The 26,176-nt window shown below is 39.9% G+C and overlaps 3 protein-coding genes across 3 annotated transcripts in view; 2 read left to right on the plus strand and 1 right to left on the minus strand.

The window, feature by feature from the left end:
• LOC107563307 (sodium/potassium-transporting ATPase subunit beta-3-like) overlaps positions 1-3,061 on the plus strand; it is a 9,553-nt gene extending 6,492 nt beyond the window's left edge. Inside the window, exons 6-7 of the mRNA XM_016248145.1 lie at positions 791-877; positions 2,238-3,061. Of these exons, the coding sequence (XP_016103631.1) occupies positions 791-877; positions 2,238-2,405 (255 nt within the window). The 3' untranslated portion in view covers positions 2,406-3,061. The remainder of the gene's footprint in view (positions 1-790; positions 878-2,237) is intronic.
• A 2,332-nt stretch (positions 3,062-5,393) lies between these two features.
• On the minus strand, positions 5,394-11,530 carry LOC107563306 (G-protein-coupled receptor kinase 7A). Its single transcript, XM_016248144.1, has 4 exons — positions 10,702-11,530; positions 10,104-10,541; positions 7,069-7,349; positions 5,394-6,726 (listed from the first exon to the last, which is right to left on the minus strand). The coding sequence occupies exons 1-4, from the start codon at positions 11,296-11,298 to the stop codon at positions 6,393-6,395; spliced, it is 1,650 nt and encodes a 549-aa protein (XP_016103630.1). The 5' UTR covers positions 11,299-11,530; the 3' UTR covers positions 5,394-6,392.
• An 8,863-nt stretch (positions 11,531-20,393) lies between these two features.
• Positions 20,394-21,500, plus strand: LOC107563310 (protein piccolo-like). Its single transcript, XM_016248149.1, has 2 exons — positions 20,394-20,508; positions 20,688-21,500. The coding sequence occupies exons 1-2, from the start codon at positions 20,489-20,491 to the stop codon at positions 21,259-21,261; spliced, it is 594 nt and encodes a 197-aa protein (XP_016103635.1). The 5' UTR covers positions 20,394-20,488; the 3' UTR covers positions 21,262-21,500.
• The last annotated feature ends 4,676 nt before the right edge of the window (positions 21,501-26,176 follow it).

Raw genomic sequence — 26,176 nt, forward strand, 5'->3', positions numbered from 1 at the left:
GTTGAATTGCCATAGAGGGGGGGTGGGGAGGGGGGGGGGGGGGGGGGGGGGGGGGGGGGGGGGGGGGGGTCTGTCAGCCATCGGCGATGGACGATGGCATCGTCTATCGGCCCAACCCTACTTGTGAGAATTAGGGATGCACCCTGATATATTTAATATAATCGAAACTGAAATGAAATAAACTAAATATGAACCAATAAAAACTCAAATCAATCATTTAAAATGCTACACATGAATTTAGGCAACGTTATTATGTACAGTGTGAAAAACGGATAGTCATTTTGTGATTTGTTAAAGATTCAATTACAGTGTTATTCAATTATTAGTGTTTTATTGATTGACGTTGAGCGTTAGATGGCAGCTTCAAAAAAAAAAAGTTGAGAAAGTGAGCTGCACAATTAAATATCTGTAATACTAGCCGATATGGTACTGATATCTCATGCATCCCTAATCAGAATCAGCTGTCCATTATCACAATGGTTACCATCTGAATATTTTCTTAATGAGTCGCTACTATTGATCAATAAAGATGGCTAATGAACAAATACTAATTCATTTAGCATGGCAAAGCAGCAGCATGACTTCTAGCACTTGGTTTCTCCAAAGCAGCATTCTGCTTTGTCTGTTCTCTGCTGGGATACATTATGCTCTGCATCCAAATGTATTTTTAGGCTGCAGCTACTGTATATGTCATAGATGATTTATATTATTGTTAGAACTACATCAAACGGCATCATCCACTCTCACCAAGTAACAGCCTGTATTCTGGTATTTTTTTCTTTCTCTTCAGAGTGGGAAACCTCTCCAGATGCAGTATTTTCCCCATGAGGGGACTATTGATAGGATGTACTTTCCTTACTATGGGAAAAAAACACATGTAAGTATAGAGCTCTGAACATGCTTAAAGGAATAGTTTAGTGCTGTCAAACGATAAATTGCATCCAAAATAAAAGTTTTTGTTTACATAATATATGTGTGTGTGATGTGTATATTTATTATGTATATATAAATACACATGCATGTATAAGTTTCAGAAAAGTATGTTATGTTTATGTATTAAATATATTTAAGATATAAATTATATGAATATACATATAGACATGTAAATATTTTCAAAATATATACTGTATGTGTGTGTATTTATATACTGTATACATAATATATATACACAGAACAAACACGTATATTATGCAGACAAAAACTTTTATTTTGTATGCGATTAATCGCGATTAATCGTTTGACAACACTAGAATAGTTCACCCCAAAATGAAAATTTGCTGAAAATGTACTCACCCTTAGGCCATCCAAGATGCAGGCGATTTTGTTTCTTCATTGAAACAGTTTTAGAGAAATTTTAGCATCACATCACTTGCTCACCAATAGATCCCCTGCAGTGAATGGGTGCCGTCAGAATGAGAGTCCAAAAAGCTGATAAAAACATCACAATAATCCACAAGATAAAGTCCATAAATTAATGTCTTGTGAAGCAAAAAGTAATAAACAAATCCATTACCATCATGATTTCTCCAGTGAAAGAGGATCCATTGGTGAGCAAGTGATGTAATGCTATATTTCTTCAAATCTGTTCCATTCAAGAAACAAAACCATATATCTATATATGGTACATATAACCATATATCATATATCTTGGATGGCCTGAGGGTGAGGAAATGTTCACTGAATTTTACATTTTTGGTTAACTAATCGTTTAAAGGAATCTTCCAGGATCAATAACATTTAAGGTAATTCGCCAGTATTTATAACATTATGTTGATTACCACAAAAAAAAAAATCTACTTGTCTGTTCATATCTTCAAAAAAAAAAAAGTAAAATTACAGTGGATTACAGTGAGACATGTACAATGGAAGTGAATGGGGCGAATTCATAAATGACACAAAATTTCAATAGTATAGTTATAAGATAACAAAACTATGTGTTAACAAATTTGCCTTTTCTGTGTGTCCAGTTTTAAAACATAGTTGCCATAATGCAATGCCATAGACTTATGCAAAAATTATGTAAACAGCTGTTTTACTATTAATTATATTATGATTAAGTTTAACTTGTATTAAGCCCAGAATATTCCTTTAAAGACTTCATTATATAATGAGATGACGTATAGTAGATCTAGTATTATACTATATTGAATGACAATATAGTATTACAACTTAATTTAAGTCTGTATAGTGAAGTACACTTTTTTCACCTTGGTTTTTCTGTCTCTGGTCATCTATAGGAGGGTTATGTTCAGCCTCTGGTTGCTGTAAAGCTGTTGCTTAAGAAGGAAGACTACAACTCTGAGCTGATTGTAGAGTGCAAGGTAGAGGGCTCCAACCTCAAGAACAATGACGAGCGCGACAAGTTTCTCGGTCGCATCACCTTCAGGGTCCTGGTGACCGAATAAAGCAGCTGCTGGTATGGACGCTAAAGGGAAACTTGCACTACTTTTCTCCCTGTTGTCCCTGTCCTCCTTTTAAACCCCCACTGTATGTCCTGCTGGTCCTCAGCAGGTCTCAAGGACTTAATTTAACTCTCCACAGAGAGGCATGACTGATTGATTTCTGTTAATGAATCCCACTCACCTTGTCTTCACAGGATCCCTGTTTAGTCTTCTGTCTAGCACCGCCTAGTGTCTCTGAACATTTAATTGTATTTTAACCCTGGGCCTCGCATTCCCTAGATGTTTTGAATTCTTTAACGTCATTACGTTGTACTCTTAAAGGGATTTTGTTTACATTGTGATTGATGAGACGGGTTAGTCGCTATCTACATCCTTAGTTGGTGTTTTTGTGTTTGTGGTGCTCTGTGTGAATATATTTAATGATCGTATTGTCATATTGCTAAAATATTTATGTAAAAAAAACAACAAAAAAACAGTGGCATTATTTGACACATTTTTGAAATATGAAATACGTAAAGAGCCAAATTTGTAAACTAAATGATTTTTAAAACCTCTGCATGGAGCCTAGTTCATGCAGATGCCTTAAGAGCCATTTAACATCTTGGTACAAATGCTATTTTGACAAATAAAAAGAAAACAAATAAGTGGTGGTTGTAGATTGTCTGTAATATCCTGAATGTTCCACAGGATGGCGTTAGGATATAATGTTGTCTAACAGCAACTTTTTTTTTTCTTCCAAATTACAGTTGTGTTGAGTAGCATTCTTTGTATTCACGTTTGAACTCATTCTCCTACTACACTGAATCATGTGTTCGGTGCCATATGTCATATTCGTTTAACTTAAACATGTCACAGCGCTCAACCAAACATAGCACTGTCTGTTCCTGCCAACAGCTATCAATAAATCAGCAGTTTGCGTCAACTGATTAGTTGACCACATTTAGTCACAGACATGGGAATCTGCTTCAGTCTGTACATATATGGTCTTTTAAGCTGGCCAATGTTTCAGGTAATTGATGCAGTCATCTATTTTAGCTCACACTTAATTTTTAAAAGATTATTATTATTATAACGGCTTGATTCTGCAGTTCCGTTTTAAACAGTAATTTAAAAAACTGATCTGGTTTGTATTTTAAAAGGTCTATACAGAAAAAAAAATACACTGCCATGTAATTTCCAGATAATGTAGTTATTTGTTTTGGTCTGTGACAATATAAACTATAATAGAAAAATAGATAAATATATATAGGACCCAGTTATTTAATTTTGAAATCAATGTTTTTCACAAAGCATTATTAAAATATATAGCTGCTATTATATTTCAGGAAATATACAAATGTATTATCATATTTTGGAGTCTTTGGTGTTAAAAGTGTGAGAACTCCTGGCTACTGACAAACACGCCCAAAATCAAAAGTTCCAACATGTTTTAATAACACACAGTGTTATTAAACAGTAAGGAGACTCACTAACACTGCTTCTTACACACATAAGCTTATTTTCCGCATTAGTGGATATTGGTTCACATAAGGAGGAGTGGGATCTGTTTGGCTTAACAGGGTCTTTAGCTTTACTGTCTGAAGACTTTTCTGACTTGCTACTACTCCATCAAAACTCAATCATAAGCAGACCTGCATAGTAATATGCACACCATCTCTACATGTACACTGCCTAATAAAGCTCAGAAGTGATGTAACAGTCTTTGAACACAGGAAGCAGATTCATTCATGTGTGCTGAACCAGACTGGTATTTCTATGCTCTCAGAGGAGATCATAAATTGGTAAGTCTGGTGAGAGTGACTTGTCTTGGTTCAGCAAATCAGACTGGAGGTTACAAGGATTAGAGGTTGATTTAAGTACGCGAGTATAAACCAGATTATCGCTTTACAAGATAAGTGTGGTGTTCTGAATTCAGCCCAGAACTTTTCAGGCGGTCTGTCATTTGGCTCCTTAATCTGGGGAATATTTTTAGGCTTTGACTCTTGCACAGATTGTTTTAAGAATGCGCCAGCATGTGGTTGAATTTTCATTACGTGAGAGATTAAACTTCAGATTTAATTATCTCAGGAACACATAACTCCATTCAATTTGCTGATTTGAAACCGAGTTAGCACCAAGCACCAGTGTTATGGGAGGGGGAGAAGCTAAGAAATAAATCTGTAAAAGAAAGAAACATTTTATTGTCCCATTTTGAATCCATGCCTCTGTTGAATATCTGAAATTTCTATTTAGAATCATTCTCAAACCTTATATACAATTACAATCAGTCATTATTTCTTACCTCAAACAGTAAAAACTCAAAAGACACAGAACAAATAATTAATTTGCAGACAGGTAGTTTGGTCCATTTTATGTCACAATAACAATTGTTTGCTCTTGCTCAGCATCAAGCATCACCACGGAAGACTGGAAGAGGGCATAACCTCCACCTTGGTTACATAGCGCAACTGGTGAGGATTTAGCAGACGAGTCAGTGCCAAAGCCCTCTATTTGTGCCCTTGAGGACTGACCTCTTTCAGCTGAACTTATCTGTAAAGGAAGGCTGTCTGCTGTGTACATATTTACCACTCTGTTATGATGGGATATGATAACAAAACACAAATGGAATTACCTTTAAATGCTAAACAATCAAGCTCTGATTTAATTTCAGAGCTGATAATATATGTTGATTTATTAATTCATATTTATATGTACATATTTATACACACAAGGTGCAGAATCCGAAAAGCCCTGCTATCAAAGATCACAAGCATGGAGGTCATGCGTTAACAATTTGTGCGACAATCTCTACAACAGAGATCATTGGAGCTCTGTTGAGCAATTACACAATTCATTCAAATGCACTTTGTTAGCATGTAGATCAGGGGTGTCCAAACTCGGTCCTGGAGGACCGGTGTCCTGCAGAGTTTAGCTCCAACCCTAATTAAACACACCTGAACCAGCTAATCAAGCTCTTACTAGGCATAGAAACTTCCAGTCAGGTGTGTTGAGGCAAGTTGGAGCTAAACTCTGCAGGACACCGGCCCTCCAGGACCGAGTTTGGACAGCCCTGATGTAGATGTTTACCTGTGTCACAACAAGCAGGCCCACATGGAATCTGTGCAATTGGAACGCCCACCATTACAACATTTTTACATCCTTCACAATTATTTTGTTACACATTTTCACAAATTTGACCCTGTGATGGACTAGCCATCTCTCCAGGGTCTTTCCCTGTCTACAGCTTGAGATGCCGGGACAGGCTCAAGCAACCCTAGGACTAATGGTTCGGAAAATCGATTGGTGGATAGAGGAACTCTAGCTCATTTAATTTAGCTTGTAGAACATGCCACAGAATTCCGAATTTTAAAAAACGAGAACGAATTTCCGTAGATTCCGTCTGGGCCTGATCTTCAGTAGCTTCTTAAAGTCTTACAAAGAGTATGTGTACAATAGATGCCAATTGTGTACTAGTACACAGTGAACTAATCCACAAATAAACTGTGATTTGGCAAGGCAGGAGATGTTTGAAATGCAAGCCGCTGCTTCTTGGGAATGACTCCAATTTGCATATCCATGCATCTCTGCCTTCTGATCACAAACTGCTGCTGATTACATTGAGTCGCTATTGTTACATCACAATCTTTAAGTGGCCTGTAGTCTTCTACTCTTCTAGCATCTTCTCAATATTGAATAGTACTTTTACTTGCACCCCCTGTTGGATAGGCGGTTGACTACTTCACGAGACATAAAGGAACTGCAGAGAAGAACTTCCCTGACTGGTCCAAAGCTCAGTCCACCACATCATGGATGGTCTAGAATGTTTCTCAGACCATGTGGCTGTGCAACTGAAGCAATAAGAGTCTCCTTCTATGCTACAATGGACTAACGTCCCATCTCTTTTGTCACGGTCCACTCTTCTTCGACACAGAGCACAGTTTCATTCATCTTAATGATGCCACTGAAAGCATTTGCTGGTGAATTCTGGGCTGGGTGGCTGGATTGGTCCTCTCACAGAAGTGTGCAAGTGCCCGATTTCTTATCATCATCTGAACCACCGGATGATTCTTTCCGGTTGGGGTCGTTGAGCTCGTCAAAGAGTCCAGTGTCAATCATCTCCTTTTGCCAGGCAATGGGCACAGCACCTGTGCTAAACTCCTTGAAGAACTTTTCATCCTTTGTGTCAAACTCAATACCCTTGATTTCAGAGAACTCAGCAATGTCACCTGTATCCTTTGCGTAGACAACGTTGGGTTTGGGCACCCAGGGTGGATCAATAAGGCCAGCCTCCAAACGAGCAAAGTTGATGGACTTGAACCACTCATGCTTCCTGGGATCATCACCCCTGTGAAAATAGTACAAGTAACAATTATACACTCTAGTCATTTGGGAAAAAGGCATTTCACAATATTGCCATTATCTGGTTCAAGAAAACCAAGGTTTTTGGTCATTATTACATTATAATTTGGCCCAAAAGAAGAGATATAGGTTGACCATATAGGATTTTAGACCTAGAAAATAATCTTTGCTAAGGCATACAAATTTGATACAATAGCTTTGACCTGTAGGACACTATTGAAGAATATTGTGGTAAAGGATTTCAAGCAGGTTAGGGTCCACATATCCTGCTTTAGCACCTCCGATCACACTGAAGGATCAGGAGGTTAAGAGGGATAGAAGGACTTACTTGCAGCCAAGACGTTCATCAATCTTCTTCTTGAGGAACTGCTTGATTATGTCTATGGTGGGGGCATCAAAGTTCTTGTGCTCAAACTTAGATTCCTCGTTAATGATGCGCCTCTGTACCTCCTCCTTCTCCACTTTCTCCTTCTTGGCTTCAGGGCCTTTGAACGGGGTGTAGCCAGTTACCATTTCATAGATACTGCAACCAAGAGCCCACCAATCCACTGATGCCCTGTATGGGGTTTCAGTGAGGATTTCAGGTGCCATATATGCACCCGTTCCAGCCTGTGAAAAGAGAACCAAAAGGTTTGAGGGACAAAAGTTCAGACTGAACTCTTTTTATATTATCATTTCCCGTGGGAATCTGTTTAAATAAGATGCGAAACCACCCCTTTGTATGAAACTGTCATGCTTTGAGGAGCATATCTGTTTGTCAGAGGAGTTTATTAAGGTAACAGCATTGTAGTAGTAAAGCATTTTATGTAAGTATTACCCTATCTATTGCTTGTACCTCATTTCCTCTCTTTGCCAGAAAGAAGAAGCTTAATTGTAATCCTCTACTACCTGTCAGGAGTCATGTGCCGATCCACTGTGATGAAGTGGACAGTCTGGTTATATAAAGACATCCATTCTTAGGCTCAAATGCACATGTGCACCTTTGTGTACAAAGATATGCTTTCACTTAGAGTCATTCATTAATAACTATATGGCTAATCTAACAGCAGAGCTCTTCAATTTACTTGCATGGCTTTAAGACAGACCACTATGGGTGCTTAAAAATCCATTTATGGGATTTAAAGCGTGATAATAGTTACAACAACACTATCATACTGAATAATTAAGACAAAAGCATTGTTTTTTGGCTAAATAATCTATCCTTAAGCAGGACATTTGCTGGCAGTTTAATCTGCAAGAGGAAAATTAAGATATAGTAATCAGCAGGGTTAGGCTCAGTCAAGCTAAAATGTAGTGATTACATGGGAAAAGATGCACGGTCATTGTGCCAGACTAACATAATTCGATTACCTAAACTAGAATGACCTAGACCTTCAGACCACTGAAGCTATCATTTGTGCATATAGTGTAGTTACATAAATGAAACTGCTGGGTCATGACTTTAAAGTTGTGAGATGTCAAGAAGATCAAGGCTTCAAGAGCAGTCAATAAAGTGTTCAAGAAAGACAAGAAAATGACAGCAAAGAGCAGTGATAAACCCAGAGCCTTTAAACATATAAAATTCATGCGACAAATATAAAATGTAGCGCGTCCCCAGGCTTTGGCTATCTGATCAGAGACAGATTTGTGTAATTCTGCCTAAGAGGATCAGGAGTGTAAAGCCAACCAAACCCCCGGTGGTTCAGCTTGGGCTTCAACCTGCATTGAGGACTCAAGAAGGGCACGGGATAATAAGCTTAGGGTCACTGCATGAAAGTTGTTTCATTTTGACACTTGACAATATATCAAAAATGAGCAAGTCATGAGGGGCAACACTGAGTATTTTTCCACCAGAGTGAGTTTAAGAAATATGATAAGAAAATCTGAATACCGAACAAAACAAAAACAATGTAAAGTTGAGGGACAACACAATGAAGGTAGTATATTCCCTCTGTTACATGTACAATGTATCTTTACAAATGCCATTTGTCATTACAAATGTAGCGTCTAACATTTTAAACCATTTAGTTAGATAACTACCTTCTAAAACACCTTCTGGGTTCAATTAACCTAATTTGTGTTGTGCTGTAATTTAATTGATCATTTTTGTTACCTATGGCATAATTCTTTGAACGAGCTTTCAATTTACATCCGTAAATCTCGACCAAAAAAAGAAAAACGGTGTTTCATCAATCATAATTTCATCAATGAATTTCATCAAGCTTCCTAGTTGCTAATGGTGTACTGGCATTTTACTATCCATAATGCTGCACTACATTAATAAATTTAACAATAGCTATAGATTTCATGCTATTTTGTATAACACTGTTTATTGTAGTGAGATAGAGACCCAGTTGTGATTATTGCGCCTCTTGGGTAAAGGTGAAGCACTTGTGGGCCCTGAAGTAACGACGTAACCTTATCTTAGCTACAGCAGAGTTTTAATGCAGAGCATATCATGAAATGAATACTGATATAACTGAGTGAAAATAAATATAATAAAAAAAAAATTAATGAAGAATCCTCCTAATCACAATTATCTGTGGCCTACCAATGCAAAAGCTTAAAGAGACAATGAGCCAATGGTGCAGGTAAGGACACTGCAGCTAACTGATCCTTGTATCACTTCTTCATGCAGTCTTTGGGTCTGTTCACTGATGTAGCTGTACTCAGGTTGATGACGATCACCAGGAATTATATAACAGGCAAAGAATACCACGCTAACACGGTCGTAATCCCGATTTACTGTGTAAAAGACAAACAATCTAAGGTCCCTAACAGTGTTACTGAAAATCTCTAAAGTCCTGGCGGCATACTAGGACTGCTAAACATAAAGTAAACAAAGACTTTAACTAGACCAGTGATCTCAAACTGTGTTCTGAGGACTACTGTCTGTAATGGAATCCAAGTGTTCTGCAAGTTGATTGGCTAATTTAAAAAATGACTTAAATATGAACTATAATTGCAAAAAGCAGAAAAGTCTATTAATTAATTGTGTATTGAATTAGCTGATTGTGTTCAATTTATGATGTGAAGTGTTTCTGTTTTCTCACAGTGATGTAGCTCAAAGGTATGTGTCAGTGTGCGGCCCAACTTAGCAAATGAATAGTCCATTAAGGTTTATTAGATACTTAATTTTTACACTAGTCCAATCTAGTTTCAATAACATATATATACAGCATAATTATGGATTGGTGTTGAATAAAATCCCCAAATAACATGGAGTTTTAGGAAGTCTGTAATTTTGGTTTTACTGTTGAAGTTGTTCATCTCCTTTAGTAATTTGAGAATGACTCTCCATGCTATTTATCTCATACAAGCATACCCAGTTGTTATCCGGTGCCTTTACCGGTAATGATCACAGCATAGATGCGATCAACTCACCTTCTGGGTGATGGTCTTTCCAATGGGAATCTCCACAGCGAGACCAAGATCTGAAAGACGGCACTGGCCTTGGCTATCTAACAGCACATTCTCTGGCTTCATGTCACGGTACACAATGTCCATGTCATGCAGGTGAAGCATCCCGGTTGTAATCTGAGCTGTATAATAGATGATCCGATCCATTTCAATACCCTTCTCACCAATGTTATAGATGTGATACTTGAGGTCACCTCCATTCATCAAGCTCATGACCAGACAGAGATGGGTCTTAGTGTCGTAAGCATAGGCCAGGCTGACAATGAACAGACTGTTGACCTTCTCCAAGATCTTCTTCTCTAGCAGGGCCATTTTCTCACCATGTTTCTTCTTGAGGCGCTTCTTGCAGAGCTTCTTGCAGGCATACATCTGGCCGGTGTTCTTAACCTGCACTGCACACACCTGGAAGTGTATAGGATTGACATGGTTAAGTTTGAGAGACTACATCATGATATCTTTGATTTAAGACATGTACTTGGAATTTTTAACACCTCCTAGTTAAGGCTGACCATTTCAATTATATGCTAATAGATTGCACTTCGCGGAAAGAAAAAAAACCTACCTCTCCGAATCCGCCCTTTCCAAGTGTCCTGAATTCATAAAAGTACTTTTCAGTGATTGGCTGTTTCTCGTACTCTTTCCACTGCAAAAACTTGTCAAAGAATTCGTTTGTCTGGTAATCTGTAAACGGCTTGCCTTTTAGGAACTCTTTGGTGGCCTGCTTCACCTGTCCCATCACCTCCTCGAAATCTTTGTCAGTAACCGTCTTGCACTTGGTTGCTACATCTCCAGTCAGGAAGGTGAGGGAGCTCTTGGAACCATCTTTGCAGAACTTATTGATGATATTTGTATGGGCCTTGTCTTTGGCAGCGGCCTCTGACAATTCCCAATCATTCAGATCATCCAGAAATTCTACAGCAGCATTGCATTCTGGCCCTGCTTGATCCAGATACTGGCGAAAAAACCTCTTTCCAATAGGTTGCTTTTCGCTGAGGGATTCAAAGTCCGTGTCCAGAGTCGACCTGAGTGCAGCACATTGTTCTGGCTTGGGTAGAGAGAGACTTCGGCGACGTTTCTTCATTTCCTTGTCATCACCCCCTTGGGCTTTTAGGTAGGCCGTGTTGGCCACCAAGTTATCGAGTCCCCCCATGTCACACATTGTGGCGGCTGTGTCGGGTTAGTCGCCCTAGAGAAATGGAAAGCTCCGGAAGCTCTGCGGTATCAGGCTAGAAGATGCTACTGCCAGTGCGTTTGTGTGCGACCCGCTTCGAAGCCAAGGCGCAAATGAGCCACTAAGACATATGCACCTGTAGACCAAGACACACTGACAACCCAGTAATTACTCATTTAGAATTAAATACCTGCAAGGGATTTTCACTTAAGTATATTTGTGTGGTCTGTACTCAGCTACTATTCAAGGAAAGGAACTTATAAGAGGGTTCTCCCACTAAGAAGCTTTAGGGCTGACTATATTTAGGCAGATGCAGAGCGCTAGTAACCGCATGGCCATCGGGCTCTGTTGTCTAAACATAAATGGTGATACGATGAGAGGAGCAAAAATGTGAGAGCTAACAGCTCAGCATGGAGTGTACAAAATGCTGAGGCTAGCAGGATGCACTAAAACTTCCTCCTGTTGTTTATAGGCCAATGGCTAATGTGCTATTGCCACACCAAATACCAAATAAAGGGTCTAATGTCTATCTATTGACACAATCAATCATATGATTTGAAATCATTTTACTTACTGATTTGAAATATTAGCAATTTGCCTGTTTTTGATTTAGCATAATCATTTAGTCAAATATACCTTTTTTATTTTTCGAAACAATTGATTCAGAAGGATCTGCTGTTAGAATGTATTGAGAGTCAAAAATTTTGTCATTATGTTCCTGCCACATGCTTTCTGTCTTTACTAGAGTACGTTCACTCATCAATTCATCCTGAGCTATCACATTTTGCATATGCTCACTGCTCTGGCACTGAGTGATAACGGCACAAAATTAGGCAAAATTACAAGTATGTGGGGTTTTAATCCTACTTTAAAGAGAAAAGCAAGATTTTGTTCATTTTTGAGCATGTCATACCGTTTATGCAGGAATAAAGCTGATAAATAATAAGTACAATTTATGATGTAGTGATTTACTTTGAATGCAAGTAAAAGGCAATAATCTCGTGTCACAAATTCCGATGAAATATGATATTATGACATCATCAAATATGAATTATTTGTCCACGGTTCTGTCCTGCTCCTGATTTTTGTTGAAATCTAAAGCGCTCTTGCCAGGTAAGTTCAGGTTATGAAGTTGCTTTGTTAAAATGCCATTCATAAGCTGAAACATCTTACCTTTATGATTTGCACTCTGCTGCACTGGCCTCATTTCTGCAGTGTGCCAGTCTCTCTTAGACCTGCTTTAATGAGCATTACCTTTCACATTAATTCCTTCTTTGTACTTTGTGATGAAATACAGAGATCACCTACACTAGCCCAGGTGACCATTTAAAATCTTTTCATTTCACACAGTCCTTCACATTATATCTCACACCATTTGTTAGTTTTAAAAAGGTCAATTTGTAGAGAGGGTAACACTTTACTTGAAGGGGTGTGCATAAGACTGACATGACACCTTCATAATCATGACATGACACATGTCATGAATATGAAGGAGGTTTTATGCATGTTTATGACAACTGTCATTCGCTCAGTTATGTCATTTTTAATGCAAATATGACATTATTTGACCTAACCCTAACCTAACCCCACCCCTACCCTTACCCCTAACCATAGCCCATAACAAAGACATCTCAAACAATGTCATCTTTGCATTAAAAATTACATAACTGAGCGAATGACACTTAATGACAGTTGTCATAAACATGCATAAAAACCCCTTCATATTCATGACATGTGTCATGCCATGATTATGAAGGTGTCATGTCATGATTATGCACACCCCTTCAAGTAAAGTGTAACCGTAGAGAGAATGAAATATCAAGATAAACAAGATAAAGTATACACAAAAAAATGTAGATATATTATGTAAAAACAACATGAAAATTAGAACAGTCTCATGGATCAAGATGAACCATACTTGGATATAGTTATGCCATATTGACAGGGATTTTATGCTCCAGTCAGAGGTCATAACAGAAATGACAAAATTCTCCTACTGTTTGGGAGTGATCTCTGTATCTAAGACGGTGCGCATCAGTGTAAGCTAATTCAGTCTGCTAAAGCTAAGCTAATATAAGTTAATCCATACCAAAAGTGTCTTATGCTTCTAGAGTGGGAGGAGGGGGTCTCATTTGTACACAGCAATGAGATGTTAAAGCTGCTCAATCAAACTTTCTAGGTCATGTTGAACATCAGCCAACTATATGCAGTTATTGTGAGTTTAGAAGATGTATCTGTGGCTGAAAAGGCTTTAAAATCAGTGTGGGAAAATAAAATGGATTATTTTTCATAGACTGGTATGATACAATCTGGAATAGTTTCTCATTGTATTAGCTTTTGTGTAAAAACCACAGGGAAAACATAGTTGTGTAGGTACACAGTGCAAAAACATAATTGTATGCTTACAAAGAAGCAAGTAAATTTGTTTAATTAACAGACATGTATACAGTGGGGTGAAAAAGTGTTGGCCCCCTTCCTGTTTTTAAATTTTTTTTGCATATTTGTCACACTTAAAAGATTCAGATCATCAAACTAATTTTAATATTACACAAAGATAATGCAAGTAAATACAAAATGCAGTTTTTAAATGATTATTTATTTTATTAAGGGAAAAAAGCTGTCCAAACCTGCCTGGCCCTACGTGAAAAAGTAATTGCTCCCTAAATCTAATAACTGGTTGTGCCACGCTTTGCAGCAACAACTGCAATCAAGTGTTTGCGATAACTGGCAATGAGTCTTTCACAGCGCTGTGGAGGAATTTTGACCCACTCTTCTTTGCAGAATTGTTTTAATTCAGCCACATTGGAGGGTTTTCGAGCATGAATGGACTGTTTAAGCATCTCAATCGGATTTAAGTCCGGACTTTGATTTGGCCACTCCAAAACCTTAATTTAGTTTTTCTTGAGCCATTCAGAGGTGGACTTGCTGGTGTGTTTGGGATCATTGTCCTGCTGCATAACCCAAGTGCGCTTGAGCTTGAGGTCACAAACTGATGGCCAGACATTCTCCTTCAGGATTTTCTGATAGAGTGCAGAATTCATGGTTCCATCAATTATGGCAAGTCGTCCAGGTCCTGAAACTGCAAAGCAGCCTCAGACCATCACACTACCACCACCATGTTTGACTTTTGGTATGAAGTTCTTTTTATGAAATGCTGTGTTGGTTTTACGTCAGATGTAACGGGACACACACCTTCCAAAAAGTTCAACTTTTGTCTCATCAGTCCACAGAATATTTGCCCAAAAGTCTTGGGGATAATCAAGATATTTTTTGGCAAATGAGAGACGAGCCTTTGTGTTCTTTTTGGTCAGCAGTGGCTTTTGCCTTGGAACTCTCCCATGGATGACGTTTTTGCCCAGTCTCTTTCTTATTGTTGAATCATGAATACTGACCTTAATTGAGGCAAGTGAGGCCTGCAGTTCTTTAGATGTTGTTCTGGGTTCTTTTATGACCTCTTGGATGAGTCGTCATTGTGCTCTTGGAGTAATTTTGGTAGGCTGGCCACTCCTGGGAAGGTTTACCACTTGTCCAAGTTTTCTACATTTGTGGATAATGGCTCTAACCGTGGTTCGCTGGAGTCCCAAAGCCTTAGAAATGGCTTTATAATCCTTTCCAGACTGATACATATCAACTGTTTTGTTTCTCATCTGTTCTTGAATTTCTTTAGATGATGTGTTGCTCTTTAAGCATGCTTCACTTTGTCAGACTGGTTCTATTTAAGTGATTTCTTGATTCAACAGGTCTGGCAGTAATCAGGCCTGTGTGTGGCTAGTGAAATTGAACTCAGCTTTCTAAAATAATGTGGTTAATTGCAGTTCTTTCATGATTTAACAGGAGGGGGCAATTAAGTTTTCACGTAGGGCCACGTAGGACAGCTTTTTTCCCTTAATAAATGAAATCATCATTTAAAAACTGCATTTTGTATTTACTTGCATTATCTTTGTGTAATATTTAAATTTGTTTGATGATCTGAAACATTCAAGTGTGACAAACATGCAAAAAAATAAGAAATCAGGAAGGGGGCCAACACTTTTTCACACCACTGTATATCTATACCCACTGTCAAATGGTAAATCTGCACTTCTCTCTAGATCGGACACAGCTAGGCAGCCATCTCTGTCCTTCATGGCAGTAGGACCGCCTTGTCTCACCTGGAGATCACCTCCTCTTACAAGAGAGGATTAAAGAGGTGGTGGAGGGAGAGAACAGACTAACAATCCCCCATCTGCTTTTAACCCAGAGACACAAAGTACTGAGCATATCAGCGGGTCACTCGCACAAATGGCAAAATACAACAGGAACAGGTTTTTGTTCAGGTTGTTTTGTTTTGTTGTTGTACTTATACATACTATAGCCTATAATCTGATATGACCATGTTTATTTTCACTACAAAATATAAAATATATCAAGCATGCACATTTATTGTGTCCACTGCTTGTAAGTGTCTTAACAGGTTAATTAGACATATTATTAATAAAACCGTTTATACTGCATGTCTACTTTTGTATGTTTTTCAATGACGTTATACCATCAACAAAATTTGTTCAGAGTATAGCTTAATGTTTCTGGAGGTTATTGTCAGGATTGGACTGTCTTTGTTGTGTTTTGCTCCCCATGTGTTCCCCCTGACCCAGTTTCTCCCTCATGTGCCCTTATTTGGTCGTTCCTGTTCCTGTCCTCGTTGTCTCTTAATTAGTCATTCTCACCTGTGTTCCTCCCAATTGCCTCATTAAGTCATGTATTTAGTTCCAGTCTGTGCATTCCTTCTTTGTCGAGTCTACTTGTTGGATTATGTGTGTTTACCCCTGTTCCTACACTCTTAAAAATAAAGGTGCTTCACGATGCCATAGAAGAACCTTTTTGTCTAAATGGTTCCATAAAGAACCTTTAACATCTGAAGAACCTTTCTGTTTCACAAAAGGTTCTTTGTGGCGAAAGAAGGTTCTTCAGATTATAAAAAGGTAAGAAAGAGATGGTTCTTTAAAGAACCTTTGACTGAATGGTTCTTTGTGGAACCAAAAATGGTTCTTCTATGGCATCGCTTGAAGAACCTTTTGAAGCACCTTTATTTTTAAGAGTGTATTGTGGATTTACCCCTGTGATTCTCTTATTAAATACTGTTTATGTTATCCACGTCTCAATCGTTCCTTCCAGCAGTGTATCGTGACAGAAGACTCGACCAAAACAGTTTAACTACGTGTCTCCCTTTCGTTTGTTTTCCGTGTTTTTTACAGTGTTTGTTTTCTGTTTTCCCCCGTGTTCCCCATGGATCCCCTCGCTGCCAAGTTCACTGCCCTAGCCGACGACGCTGCGCTGAACTCACTGTTCTGGATCGGGGCTAATTACCACCGCTCCGTCGACGTCCCAGACACCACCAGACTAAGCTGGAGAGAAGCTATCATCCAGTGTCTGGAGAGCATCTATTTCCGATCCAGAACACAGCCAGACCCAGAGCCCAGCCCACCATCTCCCCGCTGCGCAGAGTTTATGCCCAAGCCCACCGATGACAGAGAGCCAGAGCCCGCCACGACCAACTAGCCATCACCAAAGAGAACGACAGTGCTGAGGATCGCCCCGGAGCCTGAGTCTGAGCCTGTGATGTCAGACCAGGTGCGAGAGCTGGCTACAGAGCTCGCCACAGGGGAGAGCGTCATGGACAGTGAGAGCCTGGAGAGGAGCTCCGCCCCCTGCACCGTGGCTGAGGGTGAGCAATTAATGGATCAGGGAATGTGGAAGGCTGAAAGGGCTCCTGTTCCTGAGTTTAGCCCGGAGAGGGCTCAAGTTCCTGAGTTTAGATTGGGAGTCGCAATTTGGTGTGTGTGGGCGACACACACCAGCCCTGAAAGCCCAGAGGCTCACAAATCCTCCTCCAACGCTGTCGTCTGGCAGCCCCTCTGCTTGCCTGCAGCCCACCATCTGTACGTTGCGAGCTCCGCGGGCCTGCCTTGGCTGGAGGATCCCCTTTCTCCACCTCCAGCCCCTGAATCCCGGACTCCGCCTCGGCCGGTCGACCCGTCGGCTCCACCATGGCATCCTAGCTCCCTCCTCTCCGCCGTAGCCCATCAGTCCACTGGCTCCGCCGGGCTCCCTCGTCCTCCCGACTCTGCCTTGTTCTGTCGTCGACCATCCGTTGCCTCGGGACTCCACTCCTCCGGCTGTGCCTCGTCCCTCCGGCTCTGTCAGGCTCCTCCATCCCTTCAGCTCCTCCTCAATCCTCTGTCGCTCCAGCTCCACTGCGGCCTTCTGGATCCCCACCTCCGCCTCGGTCGTCGGAGCCATCTGCACCGCCTTGGCCCTCCAGATCCTCCCCGTCGCCCTGGCTCTCCGCCTCGGGCTCTTCCTGTTTCCTCCTTGGCTCCTCCCTCCATCATCACCTCCCTGGACTCTGTCTGCCGGCCCCCTCCCGGGTGTCTGTCCTCCTCCTGAGCCTCCTCCCAGTTCCCACCCGTACCTCACTCTGTTGGTTCTACGGTGCGAGGACGCGCCTTCCGGGAGGAGGGCAAAATGTCAGTATTGGACTGTCTTTGTGTTTTGCTCCCCATGTGCTCCCCGTGACCCAGTTTCTCCCTCATGTGCCCTTATTTGGTCGTTCCTGTTCCTGTCCTTGTTGTCTCTTAATTAGTCATTCTGTTCACCTGTGTTCCTCCCAATTGCCTCGTTAAGTCATGTATTTAGTTCCAGTCTGTGCGTTCCTTCTTTGTCGAGTCTACTTGTTGGTTTACCTGTGTTTACCCCTGTTCCTGTTGTGGATTTACCCCTGTTATTCTCTTATTAAATACCATTTATGTTATCCACGTCTCCATCATTCCTTCCAGCAGCGTATCGTGACAGTTATAGTCTCAAACGGGGTTCATTTGAAATAATGCTTTGTTTCAGCATTACCTGTAAATGTCACATGAATGTAAAAGTTTCAAAAGTAAATCGAGTTTCTTGAAGAATATGAATGAAATTTGGCTTGGTTCTTTATCATTTCTTCTTATGTATGTGAAATTTCCCCAAAATAGCCTAATAAAAAGTTGTACAAGGAAAGCTAAATTATTATTACTTTCACTGGAATAATACATATATCAAAATTATTTAACTTGAATACAATATTTGTTTTCCTTCTAATTAAATTTTCCATATCCACCCAGAAAATCCTTGTGTATACACAATTACAAAACAGATGGACAATAGACTCCTTTTCCACTGAACAAAAATCAGACGGAAAATCAATATCCAAATTAAATCTCTCTAACACTTTTGGCTGGATATATACCATGTACAATTTTAAATGTAACTTTTTTAGTTTATGTAAACAGTAAATTTCACAAATACGCCCAGCTTTATTCCAATTTATATTTCTAAATGCAATGTTCCACAATAAGCATTTTATAAGTATCTGTATCACCTGTTATAATATTCCTATTAGTACAACTTTGTTCCTAGAAACATGCTGTCTTAAATTAACATATATTGCCTCAGAAGAATCACTTCCACAAGGTCTTACAAAATCTCTAAAAGTCAATCGGTCCCAGTGTCTCGTCCATCGCGTCATGTCACAAGTCACTCTGCCCTCTAGTGGATAACTGTTATTATGTTATAATCATTATGAACTGGTAAGAATCATTAATCATTAACTTTGACCGAGAAACACATGAAAATAAACATCTTCCTTTCAGATGGACAGAGAACTGTGCAACAATAACAGGAGCAACGTGGCACTCAGCAGTAAGTCAATTAACCATGATGAGTCGTTTTTAGAAAGAATATCTGTTAAATGCCTTCAATATAAAAGTACATGCACTTTTATGACATGTTTTTAAAATCATGACTTTTTAAACTAACAAAAATATGTCAAACTTTTTTTATGCTATTGAGATGTTTCGCATGTTGGTTACAGACTTTGTTTTTCATTGCTAGAATATTTTATATATTTATTTATTTATGAATTCTATCCTCCAAATGTTATATTTCTGTGTCGTGTAAACAAGTGAACAGAATACAACAGCTGGCATACATTCAGACAAGATTAATATAATAATAATAAGAAGAAGAATAAGAATAAGAATAATAATAATAATAAAAAAATTATTTGAATGAGATGTTTGTCTCATTTTTTATTATGGCAAGTTGTTATTTTTGTTATTATTTTGTTATTTATATTGTATATTACAATATTTTTGGCCAAAACAATTTTTGTTATTATTGTTTCACATTTTTTCCTCTTTCATAAATTGCTTCATGCTTCATAATTGTTTAGTATTGAAATTTTGCTGAAAAGCCTATTAATATGCTGTTAGAATTGGCTGTTTAATACCAGGTTCTACTCTGACATCTACAGTGTGAAAACATAAACCATTACTTGTAAGTAATTGGTTAAGTATCCTATTCCCATGTGATAACAGTGGAAAATATTTAATAGCTTTTTATTTTGTAGCCATAAGTAGCCATAAATTGTCCCTGAGGAATATTAAAAGGTAAAAATGTCTAAAGAAATAATAGTTAACATGCTCATTGAAATCACAGCATCATCCTGTGTTTGCATCAATCAAGGTCTAGTTTGCAGCCTGCATTATACCAGGTGAAAGCCACCTTTACTGGGTCAAATATAGGAAGGATAGAATAAGAACATTATCATTTTAAAGGTAGTTTCTTAGAGTAGGATAAGATGTCTTTCTTGATTTGTGTTCTGTATCTGTAATGTGGTGTTTGGGTTTTGTTTCATGTTCTTGTTTTCATGTCTTTTATTTTGTAGTTTGATTCATGCTGTTAGTGTCATGCTTCCCTTGCCCTCTTGTCTTCATGCCAATTGTTCCTCTGTTCTTTGTGTCATGTTCTGATTGGTTGTCCTAGTCATGTGTCTTGTTTCCCATCATGTTCCCATTGTCCCCTTGTCGTGTATTGATGCTGTAACCCGCTGTCGGTGAGTCAAGTCTGTTCATGCCTAGTCAAGTCTGTTCAAGTCTGTTCATGTCTAGTCAAGTCTGTTCATGTCTAGTCAAGTCTGTTCATGTCAAGTCACGTCTCGGATTATTGTTTGGATGTTTGGATCATCTGTAATTAAACTGCACTTGGGTTTTTCACTACGCTCACCATCAGTGGACTGACTCGTTACAGAATACACGACCCAGCAAAATGAACCCAGCAGTTTCACGTCTCCTCTGCCTGCGTCAGGGTGGCCGGGCTATAGAGGAGTATGTGGCCGATTTTTGTGAGGTATGTCACTTTGTGGATTTTAATGACGTGACCCTTAAAGACATTTTTAGTTTTGGTATCAATGAACCCCTTCGTTCAAGTTTGCCAGGGGGAACTATTTGTTGGTCACTGGAACGTTATATTGACTTTGTTCTGTTGTTGGCTGGATCACCATTCACTGTGGATGATGGTACCCACAGTCCCGCAGCACCTACCAAGCCACAGTCTGCTAATGTCATGCCTGCTATGCCAAAGCCTGCTCACATCATGTCTGCCAAGCCACAGCCTGCTCACGTCATGCCTGCTACTCCAGGACCTGCTCACATCATGCCAGTTAAGTCAAAGTTGACTCATGTCATATCTATCAAGTCAAAGCCTGATCACGTCATGTCTGCCAAGCCAGAGTCTGCTAACATCATGTCTGCTACCCTAGGGCCTGCTCACGTCAGGTCTGCCAAACCAGAACCTGCTCCCGTCATGTCTGCTACGTCAAGTCCTCTTCACGTCACGTTTGCCAAGCCAGAGTCTGCTCACATCATGCTGGTCACTCAGGAGATTCTTCACAATATGGCCGCCATTGAAGAGCTTCGTTGCAAGATGGCCGCCACACAAGAGTCTCTTCACAAAATGGCCGCCCTTCTAGAGTCTCGTCACGTCTCAGCTGATCTTCCAGAGTCTTGTCATGACATGGCCGCCTCATTTCAGAGACTGCTCACACCACGCCTGAGTCCCCGGCCAGGATGGCCGCCAGGCCTGAGCCCTTGGCCAAGATAGCCGCCAGGCCTGAGTCCCCGGCCAAGATGGCCACCACGCCTGAGTCGGATGCGGAGCTTGGGCGAGGACTGAAAAGACTGATTGCTAGTGTGATGGACCCACCACTGATGTCAGTGAGAGTGGCTGACATTCCAGTGGTCCCTATGCTCTCAAGCCCGCCAGGCATCCCACTGTCTACTGCACTGCCCGTAATGGCGGTCGCCATTTTGAGCATGTGGGCTGCACACTGCACTCCAGAGTCCTCTCCTGTCCACGAGTCTGCTCCTGAGGCCTCTTCTGTCCACGAGTCTGCCTCAGACGCCTCTCCTGTCTATGAATCTGCTCCTGAGGCCTTTCCTGTCCATGAATCTGCCCCAGTAGCTTCTCCTATCCACGAGTCTGCTCCAAGGGCCTTTCCTGTGCCTCCAGAAGTGGTAGCATCCGCTGCAGAACCTCTAGAGGTGGCAGCATCTGCTGCAGAACCTCCTGAGGTGGTGGCGTCCGCTTCCGAACTCACTGCCTGCCCTGTCACAGCCACAGAGGCCGTTCACGAACTGACAGACTGTCTTGTCACGGCCACGGAGGCTGTTCACGAACTCACAAACTGTCTTGTCATGGCCACGGAGGCTGTTCATGAGCTCACTGTCTGTCCTGTCACAGCCACAGAGGCCATTCACGAACTGACAGACTGTCTTGTCACGGCCACGGAGGCCGTTCACGAACTCACACTCCACCACCCTCCTGGACTTGTTGGGTTTTGTTTGTGTTTGTTTGGGCGTCTGGAGCCGCCCTTAGAAGGGGGGTTATGTAATGTGGTGTTTGGGTTTTGTTTCATGTTCTTGTTTTCGTGTCTTTTATTTTGTAGTTTGATTCATGCTGTTAATGTCATGCTTCCCTTGCCCTCTTGTCTTCATGCCAATTGTTCCTCTGTTCTTTGTGTCATGTTCTTATTGGTTGTCCTAGTCATGTGTCTTGTTTCCCATTGGTTTGTTCATGTCATGTGACCCTCCTTGTCTGCTATAACTAGCCATCATGTTCCCATTGTCCCCTTGTCGTGTATTGATGTTGTAACCCGCTGTCGGTGAGTCAAGTCTGTTCATGCCTAGTCAAGTCTGTTCAAGCCTGTTCATGTCAAGTCTGTTCATGTCAAGTCTCGGATTATTGTTTGGATCACCTGTAAATAAACTGCACTTGGGTTCTTCACTATGCTCGCCTTCAGTGGACTGACTCATTACAGTATCAGTCTGTTCCTCTGAATAGGATCTCATCAAACCCTGGGGGAAGCTGGCAGAAGTGACCTTGGTACGACCTATATAACATAGAATACTGCACACTGGAAGTATGAAATTATCTGTTTGTTTTAGAACACATTCATTTACAATATTTTGCTTTTATGCCAGATTAGGAGTCCACACATGTTCTGTAAGTGATATCAGCCATTCTAGAATTTACAGACATTGCCACCAAGCCATTTTTACGGTGCAGAAGCAAAAAGAGTTGATTCAGTCACCCAACTGCTCCCCAGGCGCCGCAGCAAAAATGGCTGCCCACTGCTCTGGGTGTGTGTGTGTGTTCACTGCTGTGTGTGCACTTTGGATGAAATAAATGCAGAGCAGTAATTCCGAGTATGGGCCACAATACTTGGCCACATGTCATGTCACTTCACTTCACTTATATGCTTAAATATTGGTCATTAATGTATAATTACATTTAACAGTTTATAACTGATGGTTTATGTAAACATGCACTTTGGATGCTGCATCATCTTGCTGGTTTTGCATCATGACCTTGAAGTGTTTAAGTCAAAACAACAACACAACAATCATTCGGTCTCAGATCTGAGATTATTGTATGTCATTGAATATCATTTAACATATATTTTTTGTACACTGTACTGGTATTACATTTTGAGTTCATGTTCGTTATTTTGAATATGTATTTGATTTCTATCTACTCATATGGTGTAAAACATTCGTAACATATGTTACATAAATACGGTTTCCCTATCAGTTCGGTCTCTCAACGTCGAGTCAGAAGCTGACGCATTCAGTAGCCCCTCACTGCAGAACAAAGATCCAGGGAGCGGGGTTGGATCCACATCTAGGGGGCGGAGATGGTAGGTTTAGGGGTGGAGACGGGTGGGTTTAGGTATCAGGGGGTGGAGACGGGTAAGTTTAGATATATGTAAGGTCATAGCCGCGGGAACGTATTTTGAGCTGGGGGGGTCACGTGACAAGAGCGATGCGAGAAGTCTAATACTATGATGGCGGATCCAAAGCGCAACCTTTGTTACTAAAACTTTCATTTATTCGTTTAATAGCCTATAAGTGAGTGTCTTTGTTGCTGGGTTTTCATAAAAAAACAACAACAATGAACTACAAACTAAGCATTAGTATTAAATAAGGGAAAGGACCTTATTTATTTGGGTTACAACGGCTATATCCATCTTATTCATTTTGTCAATGCAAGGTAGATGTTTAATATATGCAAATTTGCCATTGTACTGTTTTATGGCTGATGTGTTTTAATTAATAAGATAATAAACCACAAAATACGATCGTTTTAAGGTAGCCTAAGGGGAAATCCATAGGCTATTTATTTGTGTTAAACGCAAGTAAAACATATCCTAATTTATTTTGTTAATAAAAGTTCAGAGTAAAAAAAAAATTCGATTAATAATAATGAGCCATAAGCATGCATTTAAAGTAAGGGGAAAATCCAAAAACCGTACATTTATTTGTGTTACAACGCGGATACATCAGTCTTATTCAGTGGCGTATAGCAAGTCAGCCCATGCAGGTCCCATGCAAAATAATTGTACGGGGCCCCCCCAAACGCTATGAGCTCCAACTCGGTTAACTTAACTTAGGCCCTATTGTTGATTGCAAGTCACCCAATTATCGCAGCTCTGTGCTTTGTTACTACACAGTCTCAGCCTTCTGTCAATTTTATGATAAAATACAAACAACAAACGTCTTTTTACGCTCTTTAATTTGGAGTATAATGTAGATAATTCGCCTCAGTTCAAGCTGCATATGAATCAATTATATTTTCTTCTTTAATATTTGCAGCACGAAATAAACATGAATATTTGAATGCATATTGAAAAAAATCAGAACCACTTAATACAAACGAATGTCCCATGAATCGATAAATCAGAGTTTTAAAAGAAGTCAAAAGAATGACGGATGCCACAGACTTTTTTTTTTTTGGAGGAGTAGGCCTATGGGGGGAATTTTCACATTATATAACATGATTTTATTATCGTAATTTTAACTTTATTCTTAAAAGACGTTAATCTTATTTATTTAGTTATTTTTAAACGTGGCACAAAAATGCTATATAGGCTACTGAATGCAAACACAATTTTGGGAGAGAGAAAAAAGACACGGGATCCATTCGGACTCGGGCCGAGAATTCTCATAAAGCTGTTGGACAAGGGCCGGGCCTATGCAGGGCTCTATTCGTTCCCTCGTTGCCCCCAGCTCGGCGGGCCCCCAAACTGCCCGGGCCCATGCACCTGCATACCCTGCATAGACGCTACGCCACTGATCTTATTTGTTATTATCTGTTCATAAAAATGTTATGTTTGATATAAGCGACAGCATTGTTGATGTTGTGTGTGTTTTTTTCAGTAAGAGTAATATTGAATCAACCTGAAGAATTAATTTTGTTTCAAGAATAGGAAAGACCTAACGTTAAAGATCAAAATAAGCGCGACAGATGTGAGAATGCGAGATTTGTTGCTGCTGAGGTAGCCGCTCTCGCTCTTTCTCTGCTGTTTGTAGAAATGGTTGTTAATTCTTAATTTGGGTACGGCAGAGACATGTTACAGGTTATAATATATTCCAAAAATCATGGCAACAAATGTTTTTTTAAGTCAGTTTAATAAGTTTAATCAGTTGAAACGACTTTCACAGTCAATTTGATTCAACTTAACTCATATTTAACCATTGCTTCTTGTCATTGTAGGCTTAGGCTACTTTTTTCAATGAATTTTAATGAATATACTAATTAATAAAATGAATATTTATTTTTTATTACATATTGTTCTTTCATTTATTTTTAACACCACACCCCCAGCACCCCCATTTTTTTTGTGGGCTACACTCAGGGGGTGCTGCAGCACCCTCAGCACCCCTACTTCCCGTGGTAATGTGATCTGGATCCAACCTCGCCCCCTGGATCTTGTGTGAGGACCATCTCGACGCTTTGGGGAAACATCTTTCTCCTGAAATACTGAAGCCTGATTGTATTTGCAATAGCAATGGCGTTCAAATGCACGAATATGGGAGTGATCGCACATTGTATTTATGCACAGCCACAGACATTTCCATACATTCACGTTGTTTCCTCACACATTCACAATAATGTTTTGATTTGTCATGTTTATGTTGCTGTGTTTAGTTATACGGAATGGATCCGTGTACTGTAGTAGATATATGCAGTCAGCAGGCGGTTGTTTTAGGGATTTTTTGGCATCACCATGTGGTCCTGTTCGGTATCGCAACTTGACTTCTCTAAAATGTAAAAAAGCTCTTTGCTGTCGCACTGTACACATAAAATGTGTACAGTGCAATTATACTACAAAATTATACAAACCCGATAACAAAAAAGTTGGGACACTGTACAAATCGTGAATAAAAACAGAATGCAATGATGTGGAAGTTTCAAATTTCAATATTTTATTCAGAATACAACATAGATGACATATCAAATGTTTAAACTGAGAAAATGTATCATTTTAAGGGAAAAATAAGTTGATTTTAAATTTCATGGCATCAACACATCTCAAAAAAGTTGGGACAAGGCCATGTTTACCACTGTGTGGCATCCCCTCTTCTTTTTATAACAGTCTGCAAACGTCTGGGGACTGAGGAGACAAGCATATGTTGTTCTAGAACTTGGATATACCTTTCAGCATTGATGGTGCCTT

This window comes from Sinocyclocheilus grahami, unplaced genomic scaffold, assembly GCF_001515645.1.
Source record: "Sinocyclocheilus grahami isolate Dianchi unplaced genomic scaffold, SAMN03320097.WGS_v1.1 scaffold866.1, whole genome shotgun sequence".
Classification (NCBI taxonomy): domain Eukaryota; kingdom Metazoa; phylum Chordata; class Actinopteri; order Cypriniformes; family Cyprinidae; genus Sinocyclocheilus; species Sinocyclocheilus grahami.

Excerpts from the sequence above, each read along its gene's own strand:
- LOC107563306 (XM_016248144.1), bottom strand. The coding sequence starts at position 11,298 with ATGTGTGACATGGGGGGACTCGATAACTTGGTGGCCAACACGGCCTAC. Across the intron at positions 7,350-10,103 it reads GAAAGACCATCACCCAGAAG|GCTGGAACGGGTGCATATAT; the intron begins GTGAGTTGATCG and ends CTCTTTTCACAG. Across the intron at positions 6,727-7,068 it reads GATGAACGTCTTGGCTGCAA|GGGTGATGATCCCAGGAAGC; the intron begins GTAAGTCCTTCT and ends CTATTTTCACAG.
- LOC107563310 (XM_016248149.1), top strand. The coding sequence starts at position 20,489 with ATGTGGCCGATTTTTGTGAG. Across the intron at positions 20,509-20,687 it reads ATGTGGCCGATTTTTGTGAG|TCCCGCAGCACCTACCAAGC; the intron begins GTATGTCACTTT and ends TGGTACCCACAG.